Below are 14,541 nucleotides of genomic sequence, written 5' to 3'. Positions count from 1 at the left end.
GGGGGGAAAAATACAATTAAACCAGCATACAGTGCAAGAAATAGCATTTAAATGTGGAAATGCTCTAAAAAAAAAAATGGGAAAAAAGAGTTTTTAACCTGGACTTAAAAACATGCACACTTTTTCCATTAGTGTGCAGCATAAAAGCAAAATGTTGCTTCACCATGTTTGCTGTGGACTCTGTACTCCACTATTTGACCTAAGTCTGTCGATCTCCGAGCCCTACTGGGTTTATATTCCATTAGCATTTCATTCATGTATTCAGCACCTAAACCGTTGAGTGATTTATAGACCAGTACCAGAACTTTAAAATCTATTCTAAAGCTGACTGGAAGCCAGTGTAAAGACTTTAGAATTGCCGTAATATGATCTGACCTCTTTCTTCTGGTCTTCTCATTCTGAATGAGCTGCAGCTGTTTAATGCTCTTTTTAGGGAGTCCAGTCAGAAGACCATTACAACAGTCAAGTCTATTTGAGATAAAAGCATGGATGAGCTTCTCCTGGTCTGCTTGACACATGCTAGCCTTCACTCTGGGTATGTTATTCAGATGGTAGAATAATTTAATAATTGATTTGATATGACTGTTGAAAGTCAGGTCGGAATCTTTTTTCTGTTTTAGACAGTGACACAACACCTCAATTAGAACTGTAGTCATCTGGAGACACTGCTAGATATAACTCTGTGTCATCTGCATAGCTATGATAGTCAAAATTAAAGTTCTGAAGAATTTGACCCAAGGGTAGCATATACAGGCTGAACATGAGGGGTCCAAGAACTGACCCTTGAGGGACCCGATAGGTCATTGCCATTCGATTCGAATAATAATAATACCCCCCAAAAAAGTGCTCCATGTAAAAGGGGACTTTTCTTATCCAGGGCAAAAGGGCCAATTACGAAGCACCAATAAAGGTCTGTCTGTGCACACCAGACATCACAGGAATCTAGCTCAACTTGCAACTGTTTTGTAAAGAGGAATGGTATAAAATTCATCCTGATCGTGCACATCTGATCTGCAGCTACAGAAAATGTTTGGTGAAGGTTATTCCTAGTGCCAAAGGATAAGGAACAACAAGTTATTAAATCCAAGGGTTCAATTACTTTTCCCTCCTTGTTCTGTGAATGTTTAGATGAAAAATGAAAACATACAACCCCAATTCCAATTACGTTGGGACCTTGTGTTAAACATAAATAAAAACAGAATACAATGATTTGCAAATCATGTTCAACCTATATTTAAGACAAGACAAAGACAAGATATTTAATGTTCAAACTCATCAATTTTATTGTTTTTAACAAATAATCATTAACTTAGAATTTTATGGCTGCAACATGTTCCAAAAAAGCTGGGACAGGTGGCAAAAAATATATATATATAGAAAATATTTGAACAGTTTAAGGACAATGTTCCTCAACGTACAATTGCAAGGAATTTAGGGATTTCATCATCTACGGTCCATAATATCATCAGAAGGTTCAGAGAATCTGGAGAAATCACTGCATGTAAGCGGCAAGGCCGAAAACCAACATTGAATGACCTTCGATCCCTCATGCGGCACTGCATCAAAAAACCGACATCAATGTGTAAAGGATATCACCACATGGGCTCAGGAACACTTCAGAAAACCAATTTCAGTAAATACAGTTTGGCGCTACATCCCTAAGTGCACTTGAAACTCTACTATGCAAAGCAAAAGCCATTTATCAACAACACCCAGAAATGCCGCTGGCTTCTCTGGGCCGAGCTCATCTAAGATGGACTGATGAAAAGTGTTCTGTGGTCCGACGAGTCCACATTTCAAATTGTTTTGGGAAATTGTGGACGTCTTGTCCTCCGGGCCAAAGAGGAAATGAACCATCCGGACTGTTATAGACGCATAGTTCAAAAGCCAGAATCTGTGATGGCATGGGACTGTGTTAGTGTCAATGGCATGGGTAACTTACACATCTGTGAAGGCACCATTAATGCTGGAAGGTACATACAGGTTTTGGAGAAATATATGCTGCCAACCAAGCAACGTCTTTTTCGTGGACGCCTCTGCTTATTTCAGCAAGACAATGCCAAACCACATTCTGCACGTGTTACAGCAGCGTTGCTTCGTAGTAAAAGAGTGCGGGTACTAGACTGGCCTGCCTGCAGTCCAGACCTGTCTCCCATTGAAAAGGTGTGGCGCATTATGAAGCGTAAAATACTACAACGGAGACCCCGCACTGTTGAACAGCTGAAGCTGTACATCAAGCAAGAATGGGAAAAAATTGCACCTTCAAAGCTTCAACAATTAGTGTCCTCAGTTCCTAAACGTTTATTGAATGTTGTTAAAAGAAAAGGTGATGTAACAAAGTGGTAAACATGACTTTTTTGGAACGTGTTGCAGCCATAAAATTCAAAGTTAATGCTTATTTGCTAAAAACAATAAAGTTTGTCAGTTTGAACATTAAATGTATTTGTATTGTATTCAATTAAATATAGGTTGAACATGATTTGGAAATCATTGTATTCTGTTTTTATTTATGTTTAACACAACGTCCCAACTTCATTGGAATTGGGGTTGTAATTGTTTGTGTGGTATTAGTTTAAGCAGTCTATGTTTATTCTTGTGGTTTAGATGAATATTAGACCACATTTCATGACCAATTTATGCAGAAATTTCAAAGGGTTTCCATACTTTTTCCCTCCCACTGTACTTTGTTGTTTAATTCCACGCCCGACTGGTGGGCAGGAACTGTGGAGACCCAACTATTTCTATACAAGCAATAAAAAGTACATTTTCCATAAAAATGTCCCCTTTAAAGTTTTCCAAACTGATGGTCAAGGTCCAAAATTGATCCATTTTTGGCCCCTGCTATAATTTATTTTATTGATCATCAAGCAGGCACTCCATTCCATTGGCAAAAACCATTTTGGTTCATTTTTTGTCATAAATTCATGTGTTCTTTGTCATGAGTTTATATGCAGTATTGTCAATGACACGGCAATGCGTTATATTTCATATTGATTATTCAGTGCTGCATACGTAATTGTTTGAATAAATACTAGGAAAAAAACACATCATTGCCAAAAAGAGCTGTTTTGAAGTGACATTGGGTACCAAATAAGAAGCTTTATTCCTTCAAGTTATTAGTAATACAGTGGTTCTGTGCTTCAAAGGCAACACGATTAATACTTCAGCCCGAGGGATGGCTATTATTCATGCGTCTTCCTTTCGATGCTTATTCCTGTGATGCAAACAAAACATGTTGTCTCTGAACTTGTGTTTTTACTTGATTCGTTTTTGGACAGGGTCGGAACAAACCAAAAAAAAAAAAGTCGCATCATGTCACAGCCAATGTAACGAATAAATCCACTTTTGCAGGTTAACTCTAGGTATTTTCTCCTTGAATCAATTTTTCCCTTGCCTGCACCTCATCTGTTGAAGTCAGTTTTTGATTTCACGCCCAAGGGTGAGTGTAACATTTACTTGCTTGTGTTGTTGTAAGGAACATGATCATCATCAGGAATGTGCCCCAATGTGGCCCTGAATTCAAAACGATTAAAAATGTTTTCAATGTTTACTTACTGTTAATTTTCCATGCACACAGTATGTTGCAAGTCAGTTTTGATTGTCTACATTAAGATTCACAGGTAGTTTTTTTTTACCTCTCAAAATTATTTGACTTTAATGGATGGATGATTAAGGTGTAATGTTTCATCGAAATGGGAAAGTGTTATTTTTTATTTTCTTCATTGTCTGCTTGCTTTTACAGATGCAGCCCTCAGACCTGTGTCAACGCACCCTCTGACCTCTGTGTGACTTCTGCTCCTTATGGTAAATGGTAAAATGGTAAATGGACTGCACTTACAGTATATAGCGCTGTATCTATACCATCACAGTGCCCAAAGCGCTTTAGAAAGCCTCACATTCACCCACACATTCATACACCAATGGGCAGCTGGTTCATTGTCTTGCCCTGCCAACATGCACACTGTCGTAGCCGGGATTCGAACCAGTAACCCTTTGGTCACTGGAGGACCCACTCTATCTACTGAGCTGTTTAATATGTATGGTCATTCGTATGCAGTTTTACTCATTACTGTTTCAAGATTTCCCCATGGTCCAAAGACAAAGGTGCATTTTCCAGCCAGAGCCTATGCAGATGTGATAATTGTTGGAAATTTCAGTTGCAAGGTTCCTACCTTTAACAGTATTCCTTGATATAACAGGCACTGGTGACTTTAAGATCAATTTTAGTTGACATGGTTTAAATTCTAGCACTTGTACAACAGGATTCCATTTTAAAATATTTTCATTTTTATCTGTTCTGGGTCAAATTTCAACGTTAAAGAATGACATTTGGAGTATTTTTTTGTTTTATTGCTGTCAAATGTCAAATGGGTCAAATTTGACCCAAACAGTATGTGAGGGTTTGTGTCAAGTGTATATTCATGACTGTTAAATTTCTAAAGCCTATCCTTTTAACAATTTTCTCGAATGGTATTTTTGTGTGTTCATGTCCTACAAACCTGATGTGATCTTTTTCAGCATTAAGGGCAGAGGACAGCTAGCAGACTTATCTCTACAAGGCAGCGTTTTCCTTTTTTTGCCGAGCCTTGCGTTGGGCTGCTTTATCTGCCCCTGACATGTTCGCTCTCGCTGGGTGAGTGTCAATTCTTCTTCTTCCACCTCCTCCTCCTCATTCTTGCCGAATCTCCCAGGCTTTGCTCCCCTTTCTGGATGCCAGCAGCTTGTAGTGATGGAGCAGACCGTTGTCACACACCAGTAAGTGTTTAGCTTGTTGAGCGCTTGTCTTCACCACTGAGCCTGACAGCAAATAATGTTTGGTGAAGCTGTTTCATTCTTTCTTGGTGTTCTAGTCACAGGCCAAAACATTAAGTACACTTGCATAATGTAATGAATTCCAATACGAGAGCTGTATCAATAATTCTGCCTTTACAAAGATAACGATGCTCACTTTTAAGGCAGACAGATAAAATAAGTTTATTATTGTTTTAAATCTTAAAGATGAGATGAGTGTTGTGGCTGAAAGTCTATTTATTAATTTCTAATAAGGAAATAATGTTTTTTTTTTTTTTTAATAAATTGCTTTATTTCTCAGTTCCAAAATGCAATGGTTAGGTTGTAAGCAATTTTCTCCCAATTAATAAATAAAATAATGGCAATTTAATTTATTACCATCATGGAAACCTTTTAACTGTACAGTCAATGTCTTAAGTAACATACTGCGTTTGTGCGTGTGTGTGTTATGGCAAGTGTTTCATGCAAATTCACTAAACGTCTACCATATGTAACAAGTCTATGTCAAATAGACCCTCTCGATCAGGGTCCATGTTTCAGGAAAAGGAGGGTGGAGGTTTCTCCACAGGAAGTGACATGAACTGCTGGTCAAACAGCGTCCCTTACTCGAGCGCAGTCGCACTGACTCAGCCCGGCCTTGGTGTCACCACGACGACCGTCACCACCATCACGCAGACAGGGGGCGACTGGAGCAGCGGCCTGTTTGACATCTGCGCAGACGAGCGCACGTGTAACTGATGTTATGCATGTGTTGTCCTTCTTTGATTCCATTGGTTAAGATTGTGTTCTTCCCGTGCAGGTGTCGTTGGTGCTGTGGCGCCGTGCTGTTTGGACCTGAGTCTCGCTCACCAGTACGGGGAGTGTCTCTGTTTGCCTCTCCTGCCAGGGTCCTCCTTCGCTATGAGGGTTGCGCTCAGGGAGAGGTACAAGATACGAGTGAGTCTCACGTACAGAACTGGACAGATTTACCATGGGGACTAAAAAAAAAAAGAAAATGGAAGATACGACAAGAAATCAATAGGGTGCTTAGTCCGACATGATGACTGTTTTTAAAGTCTGTTTTTGTAAATATTTCATCATACCTTTCCCTGAAGCAACGCTCAAGAACTGACACTTTACTACAATGTAAAGTAGTCAGTCAACAACTTGTATAACAGTGTACATTTACTGCCCTGTGGAGATGCGGTAAATAACAATACGAGAACCAGTCATGTCACTTTACTCTCCACATACAGTTTTTTTTTTATTCAAATAGCCAACCACTCCCTTTGAAGCCAACAACTCCCTTTAACCTTTTCATATCCTGCACCTCCTTGGACGATACACATCCCTGGTGAATGTCTCCCTCTTGTGGGTCACCAAAGCCCCCTCAAAATTACATAATACACAATGTCTAAACCAATGGCAACAAAAGTGAGTACACCCAGAAGTGAAAATGTCCAAAATGGGCCCAATTAGCCATTTTTCCTCTTTAGGTGACTCATTAGTGTTACAAGGTCTCAGGTATGAATTGGGAGCGGGTGTGTTAAATTTGGTATTGGTGAAATACAAAATCAATAGCATGCTTGTGCTAAGCTCAGAAAGCAAGCTGTAAAAGTTTGGTCTCTTAATTCGTCAAAGATCTTAGCCTCATAGAATACTCAAAATCAATAATGACTGAACAATAATGTAAAAATGTGTGTGTGTGTGCGTGTGTTGTGTTCATCTACAGGGTAACATGTGCGACGACTGGAGCGCCGTGTGTTGCTGTTACTCCCTGGCCGCGTGTCAGATGGCACGAGAGCTGCAGCGGCGCACGGTGACTCGGACGTACCACGTATCCACCGCACTACAGTGCTCGTGACTGGAACCACTACTGCCAGACCTGACCCCGAAGGTCCCACGCACTTGAACTCAGCAGTGTCAATTCCAAAGGCCCCTGAAGGAAACCTGCATAAACCACTTTATTAGGTACACCTGCACAATGTAATGAGATGCAATCGGAAAGCTATAGCCACAATTGTGTCTTAATATAAAATACAAACGCTCACTTTATGTTGTCTAACTGTCAGTGTCAATCAAAACTAAGCATTATTATTACATTTTTAGAGGTGTAACGATCGCTTAATCAACAACTAATCCCATATCAAACTATCGACAACTATTTTGATAATTGATTAATCATTGAGAGACCTTGTCCAAATCCTCTGAATTTTATCCTCTCAACAGTAAATAATCCCAGATTTCTGTAGTGGTCCATGAAAGCAGACCAGTTATCTCTATGTTTAATCAAAATAAGATGTTTGCAAACATCTGACTTTGGAAAACAAAAATTGTTTTTCACCATTTTATGACATGGTACAGACCAAAGCAATAACTAAATCACAATCAATTTATGTTTGTACATTTTCTGCACTGTCAATTTGAAAAAAATCCTATTCTTGAATAAAGGAATGGAAATTAAAAAATATTTTTAATCCGATTCATTGTTTAAACAAGAAAATAATTGTCATATTAATCGATTATTCAAATAATCCTTAGTTGCAGCACTAATTTTGATATAGCTTTTGCATCATCTTTTCTAATGTATCGACTTTTCTAATCACATTCATTTTGGTTACCTTATATAGTCCACATGTGAGGGACAAAATATCAACAACAGATTTAAGTTTGAAGCAATTACACTAATCTTAACTACAGCCACAATAATAAATGTACAGTATTGTTAAATTAATACATCTGTCCGTGTCAGTGAAACATGCATTATTTATTATAATGAGTCAATATCACCATCATGAATTCATTGCAGACAGACAATGTACATACAAACAGCAAAATATTCAAACTTCCTGACAGAATGGACATTTTTGGGGTAAGGTTAGCATTTAATGAGCACACTGTGGACCTTCACTTACAGTAGCAACATGATTGTATTAGCAAGCTGCCTGTGTCTAAAATGCAGCACGATAGCCGACTGGTTAGAGCGCCTCCCTCACAGTTCTGAGGAGCGGGGTTCAATCCCCGGCCCCGCCTGTGTGGAGTTTGCATGTTCTCCCGTGCCTGCGTGGGTTTTCTCCGGGCACTCCGGTTTCCTCCCACATCCCAAAAACATGCATGGTAGGTCAATTGATGACTCTAAATTGCCCGTAGGTGTGAATGTGAGTGCGATTGGTTGTATGTGCCCTGCGATTGGCTGGCAACCTGCCTGATGATAGGTGGGATAGGCTCCAGCACGCCCGTGACCCGAGTGAGGAGAAGCGGCTCAGAAAATGGATGGATGGATTTCTAAAATGTTTTCATATTGATTTAGATGTCACTGTGACAGAGTGGACATGTTTGGCTTGACTACATCCAACTACACACATTTAATTATGAGCCAAAAACCTAATGAGCACAAGTGCTATCGAGATGGATGGATGGATAGGGCGGGGGACAATAAATCTACAAACGTTACTGCCATAAGCCGCTTTGTCTGGTTTTCATCAGAATGCATTATAGTAAAAAAAGAAAAAGTTATTATCTGTATTATTTTCCTGCACGTCCAGAGATATGAGCCTCATAATCTTTCCAGCCGCCGTGTTGTAATGCTTTATGGATTTTGCAGGTCGGAGCTTTTTTGATTTTTGTCTTTCACACCAAAGGTCATCTGACACATTAAATGTAATCCCTCTCTCTTACATGATGGCGAGGTAAAGCGAGGAAGTAATGCGGGCGCAAAACTGGGCCTCTGGAGAGCCAATACAGTAGATATGAAAAGTCAACACACCCCTGTTCAAATGCCAGATTTTTGTGATGTCAAAAAAATGAGACCCAAGATTAATCAAGTCAAAACTTTTTTTCACCATTAATTTGACCTATAGACTGTACAACTCATTTGAAGAAAGACAAAACAAAATGGGGATTTGGCTGTGTTGAGAATTAACCAATCACATTCAATACTCACACACACCTGGTTCCATTTTTTATGTGTACGTGTTTGACATTCATACTTTAGATTGCGCAGGTACCTAATGAAGTGGCCAGCAAGCACCCAAAAGATGCCCGAGCGACCCCTGACGAGACAAGCCGAAAGTCACAACAACAGCTGCAGTTAAAAGCCGAGGTACAGCGTGTTGATAACAAATAGAATTTTCATACTTGCTGTTATGCCTTTACGCATCCCCGCCTGCGTTCCCACCCTGCAGGCGTTCAATCATGTTATTAATCTTGATTGCCGTGTTTCCCTCAATTTGAAATGCCAGCCAGCAAGCGTTCACCGTGAGGGTGTGAAAACATCACTATGCGCAAACCAGATGGGTGCTCAAAGGGCAAACATGTCATTTATTACCATCTAGTGGAGGCCGCTGACTACCTGGAAACCAATTCATCGCAATTCGGGAAAAAAGGAAAAGTGAAGTGTTGCATACAGTGAACCCCCCCCCCCCCCCCGGATTTGCGGTTCGCTATTCACAAAATAACTTATTTGCATGTTTTCTTGTGAAAACCTATCCTCTGCTGCCCCAAAATTTATTTATTTGCGTATTTTTGTTTCTTGAGGGGAATTCTATAAAATGCCACAAGATGGCGCCAAAGCCCTGCCTCATAAGAAAGTAGTGTTTGTTTAGCTATTGTGTTTGCTGACAAAATGTCCGAGCTAGAAGTAAACAAAACAAAAACATGTCGGAATCTGTCTGAAAATAAACACTAGGAAAAGTGTGACGGCATAGAAAAATGATGAAAAAGGAAAAGCGGATTGGAAAGTTTTCTGAACTCCATCATCAATTTTTTTTTTTTTTAATAGCGCTTGTTGTTGGTTAGGCAGGGGTACTCCATGGACTGTTCAACAGTCAGTCGCAGGTTTTTTTGAACTTCCTGGTTGGAAGAAGGTCAAGAAACAATTTTTCAACATCTTTTGCATAATCCCCCCCCCCCCCCCCAAAAAAAGAGAGACTGTAAAAAGTAGGATTCCAGTTCAGTTTGAAGTCTGGCTTGGGGCCATGTTGTGGGTTTGGAGGTTTTCCCAGCCCTCCTAAGTGGAAAAGGGATCCAGCAGCAAAAACATGACATGGAAATATGCCTGACAACAAACCCATACACTCAAAATGTAGGACTTTAGGTAATTTTTGGGTCCAGCCGCTTCCCCCTCTGTGGATTCAGAAGGTTTATTGGCTTTTGGATACAGCTGTGTTGTCCAGAAACATGATTCTGTCACAGTCAGGATCTAAGGGGGCGGGAGCAAATAAATGGGCCACTGGGAAAAGTGGGATTTCCTCCCACTTTTGGGTACTGCCAGCTACCCACTGCGGATAGGAAATGTTTCACAGCCCTACTGACTGTAAAACGGGATGTGGGAGTGCCATCCCAAAAATAAAATAAAAAAATCCTTCGATAATGCCTACTCAGCCACCAGGGGGCAGTCTTGCTGCAGATGTCAGTCTGCTGTTTTCTAATAATAATCCTAAGGAGTGAAGCTGCCCCAGAGGGAGAAGTAGTCAGTCCAGTGTACTGATCTGAGGTCAGACCCTCGATTCCCAAAGCAGGAGAAGAGGTCAAGATTCCAAGCAGTCAGCAGGCAGGCCATAAAACTGTACGCTCATATTACTTCCTGCACTTTCGGCATCAAAACGCACAGATGTATCGGCTGTGGAATACACACGCTTATAGAAAACAGCCCTTTCGGGAAATGTGTGGATGATTAATTTAGGCTGTATCACTGTGATGTGATTGCACACTTTTACCACTCACAAACAGCTGAAATGAAAACACAGCTCAAGGGGGAACACGTATAAAACAGCCTCAAGATGCACACCCACCAGCACTATGTAAAGATGATGAGGCGACAAAGAAGCATTATGTTGATCAAACCGCCATTCTCATCTTTTGGGTTACGTGGTGAACTCATGGCTTCAGGGGACTGGATTTCCAAAGAATTCAACACAATAAAGTCCATTTTTAGGAGGACTTCCATCAAGGCTTCATGCAATTTAAAATTAGCTGCAAAAGGCTTAATTTGGTCGATTCTTAGTTCCATGTGGAAAGAAAGAGGTGGATATTAAAACGTATTTATTTTAGTAAGCCAACACTGGTAAAGTAGTCCAGGAGAAATATAAAGGAGAAAAGTGGAATCAAATGCGCAAAGCTGGAATATAGTTGATCCCCTGGTGATATAACATGCAGCACTTGGGTTTAGACATACGCACATGCATGCACGCACAGGGCTGGGAGTCAAGGGTTATGCCACACAAGCACAGTAAGACAAAAAAAACCTACACTCACAGTATATCATGGGGAAATGAGCTCATTATCACATTTACAGTTTTTGCCAATTGCTAAAACACAAAACCCTATTATCGAGACCAAACGCTCAGTGTCCTGAACCCACTTATGAATTGGACACCCTTTTGGTGGAACAAAACACTTTTCAGCCGCAGCTTGTGAACATATTTTCACTCACTAAAACACATTTTGCACTCTGATGCCCCTGTGTTGCATATTGGCAAGCAAAGGTAGCAAAAGTGAAAGCACAGCTGTCGCAACATAAACGCATCAACTCAAAATTTATCACACTTTATGTGCTAATGATGTGGAGAAACCAATGTAAGCCAGTTCAGGGAGTTTCACTGTGAATGGAGACAATCAGAGAAAAAGAGGCAGAGTAAGAGGTGGCCAAGGAGAAAGAGGAGGTACAGTACAAGACAAAAAGTAATTAGGTATTTCAGATGAAATTCATTGTGAACTTTCGTAGAGCATGTGCTTTGACAATGAGGGAAGCGGGAATGCAGTTAGTGCAGCCCAACCTCAGCAGATTCTTTGTGTCCACCATACTGTAGTCCGAAGATTCTGAGACGTGAACAGGTAATTGCTTATTTCATTAATCTACATCACACGTATCAAACTCAAGGCCCAGGGGCCAGATCTGGCCCACCGCATCATTTTATATGGCCCGCGAAAGCAAATTGTGTGTATCAATTTCTATGATTCTTGTTCAAGTCTGTATCAAAATTAAAAATGACTTTTGTTTTGTAAAAATGCATTTGTATTGTGAAGAGTAAAGATAATATAATAATAATTATTCTGTTTTTATGTTCCAGCACGCCCGCAACCCTAGTGAGGAGAAGCGGCTCAGAAAATGGATGGATGGATGTTTAAGGTGTGGAGAAAATGGGCGGAGGTTTCAAGAAATATGTTTTAGCAATTGAGAAAACTGTATTATGATTATGATGATGATGATGATGATGACAATGGGGATGGGGCATTTTTCTTGTCCCCTTACAATGAAGATGCAATGAAATTGTGTTTTGTAATAAATGTTTCATAAAATCACCCAACAAAAATTATATTTACAAAATAATAATCTTCCATCTTTTTACAATATAATAACCTTCCAGCTATAGAGCATTTTTTACTGTCTGTACTTAATAGCAGGGCTGCAAAATTAGCCCAATTCTTGTCATTTTTGTATAATTAAAAACTATTATATTTCATTATACTAATTGCAGCCAATGATGGGCTACACACATAAGTAACCTATTTTTGTACTCGATGTGCCATTTTGTTATCCACCCCCCCGTCACAGTTTTGTCAGAATAAAGCAGCAAGAAATGGACTCCGACAGCACCGAAATAATGAAGGCGAGGTGCGCATTTATCACTTTGATCACTGAGGTGACACTCCATTCAGTGGAGTATATAGACACTATGCACTCTCATATACAGAATTGTATTACTTGTGCAGTGCAAACGGTAGTTTAAGACACTGAGATGAAACCGAGTTCAGGGAACAGGAGGAGAGGAGGGGGAAAGAAAGACGCAATTAGAAATAATTTTCGCACCAACGACAACGTCATTGATTTATCGATACACACAGCACAGCCATAATACGGTTTTTAGTTTTGTTGTGTTTGGTTTTGTTTTGTTTTTTTACTTGCAGTGCTTCAGAGATATAGACTTACTTTTGTGAGTGCACTTTCTCTGCTTCAGTTAAATGGAAAGGAGGTGTGATGCATTCTGGGACCTTATTGTGTTGCAGTTCCAATTAGAATGTCACTCAGGGAAATGTACAGCTACGCCAAGCTTGAACTGTTAACAAAAGTGACAAACATGTCTTGCAGCGTGCATATTTTTGTGTTTGTTCATTTGTTGATTTTGTTTTGTTTTGTTTGTTTAGCTCGTAGACAGTGGTTAAAAGAGATACAAGGCTGGATTTACATTGCATTGTTCAAGTGACGCAATTCCGACAAGTCGCAGCAACGCAAACAACAACAAAAAAAACACATAGAATTGATTATCCTTATAGATCGGAATCTGACCTCTTCCAAAGAAATCCGATTTCGTATCGGATACCTGCCAATGTGAAAGCAACATAAAAAGCAAACACATTAAAAACATCCGTGGTAAAGCGAAAGCATAGACCAGTGATTCACTAGTGGTACGTGGGCTCCCTCTAGTGGTACGCAAAGTCCACCATTCACTCCTACGGTACACATAGCCAAAACACAGGACACTTCATATTTTAATCTTCCTATGTTTAAGTGTAGTGTTAATATTCAAGCTGTGCGTAATGTTACAGTTACATTTTTTCAAAAGTACATTCTTAAGTACAGTTCAGTTGTATTTAACTTTTAAGTGCAATTTAATTGTTTAAGTACATTTTTTAAATTCGTATATTTAGCTTCTCTTTTCTTATGTTTATGTTTAGAAATGCTGGTGATTTTGGGAGACTGGAACAGATTGAGGGCATTTCAGTTCATTTCAATGGGAAAAATTACTTTCAAATACAAATAAATTGAGTTGCAAGCTTGATTATGGAACATAGTGAACTCACAAGTCAAGGTACTGTCTTAACCGATTGTTCGCACCACGCTGGAGTCTTGGTTGTGTTCAGTGAGTTTTTCTATCAAATTGAATGGGATGAAATGTTTGGCCGCTCACAGCTAAACGCTAACTAACGTCTCTTGTCTCTGCAGGCTAGCTGAAGCCATATTGGCGTACGAGGTACACCAGAGGGGGAGAAAGACTCCTTTGAAGGTGCCATCTCGACTACTTTCATGTGAAAGCTTCAAAGTGAATGTTTATGCTTGCTCCACAAGGACTATTTGTTATTCCGCTGCCGGTAACGCCCTCACTGGCTGGGGGACCCCGTGATGCTGAGGGGGGCCTTGTGCTTCAGGATCCGGGAGGCCCCCGTTCCTGACTCCTTCTACTGATTTGACGAAGTTGTACTAGTTTGTGTTGGGTGAGTCATCTTTTTACCACCAAGACAGTTGTATGACTTTTACAGTGTCATACCAAATTATAGTTATATAAATTCACATATATACCTGTACAGTGTATCAACACTGGCGGCACGGTGGCCGACTGGTTAGAGCGTCAGCCTCACAGTTCTGAGGACGCGGGTTCAATCCCCGGTCCCGCCTGTGTGGAGTTTGCATGTTCTCCCCGTGCCTGCGTGAGTTTTCTCCAGGCACTCCGGTTTCCTCCCACATCCCAAAAACATGCATTAATTGAAGAGTCTAAATTGCCCGTAGGTGTGAATGTGAGTGCGAATGGTTGTTTGTTTGTTTGTGCCCTGCGATTGGCTGGCAACCAGTTCAGGGTGTACCCTGCCTCCTGCCCGATGACAGCTGGGATAGGCTCCAGCACGCCCGCGACCCTAGTGAGCAGAAGCGGCTCAGAAAATGGATGGATGGATGGATGTATCAACACTAACACACATACTGTATGCAGTTTTAACTTCTTAGTAATCATATACTGTTTCTTGGTCACCTACACTTTTAACTCAAAAACTGAAGGA

The 14,541-nt window shown here is 40.3% G+C and overlaps 1 protein-coding gene across 6 annotated transcripts; it reads left to right on the top strand.

Annotated features, from left to right (window-relative positions):
- Positions 1–4,574: 4,574 nt before the first annotated feature.
- Positions 4,575–14,158, top strand: plac8l1 (PLAC8 like 1). 6 transcript variants are annotated; one of them, XR_009785268.1, is made up of 8 exons: positions 4,576–4,755; positions 5,304–5,521; positions 5,591–5,727; positions 6,503–6,741; positions 8,765–8,872; positions 11,841–11,899; positions 13,715–13,742; positions 13,838–14,157. XR_009785268.1 is itself a non-coding variant. In XM_061752703.1 (4 exons), the coding sequence occupies exons 1-4, from the start codon at positions 4,730–4,732 to the stop codon at positions 6,632–6,634; spliced, it is 513 nt and encodes a 170-aa protein (XP_061608687.1). In that variant the 5' UTR covers positions 4,576–4,729; the 3' UTR covers positions 6,635–7,240. The 6 variants fall into 6 exon arrangements, 1 of the variants encoding a protein (XP_061608687.1); XR_009785267.1 differs by having other exon boundaries at positions 13,715–14,158; XR_009785270.1 differs by lacking the exon at positions 8,765–8,872 and having other exon boundaries at positions 4,575–4,755; positions 13,715–14,157.
- The last annotated feature ends 383 nt before the right edge of the window (positions 14,159–14,541 follow it).

This window comes from Phyllopteryx taeniolatus, chromosome 17 (assembly GCF_024500385.1).
Source record: "Phyllopteryx taeniolatus isolate TA_2022b chromosome 17, UOR_Ptae_1.2, whole genome shotgun sequence".
In the NCBI taxonomy this organism is placed as follows: Eukaryota; Metazoa; Chordata; class Actinopteri; order Syngnathiformes; family Syngnathidae; genus Phyllopteryx; species Phyllopteryx taeniolatus.
Note: the sequence above shows the minus strand (reverse complement) of the source record. Positions and strands in the feature narration are given on the sequence as shown.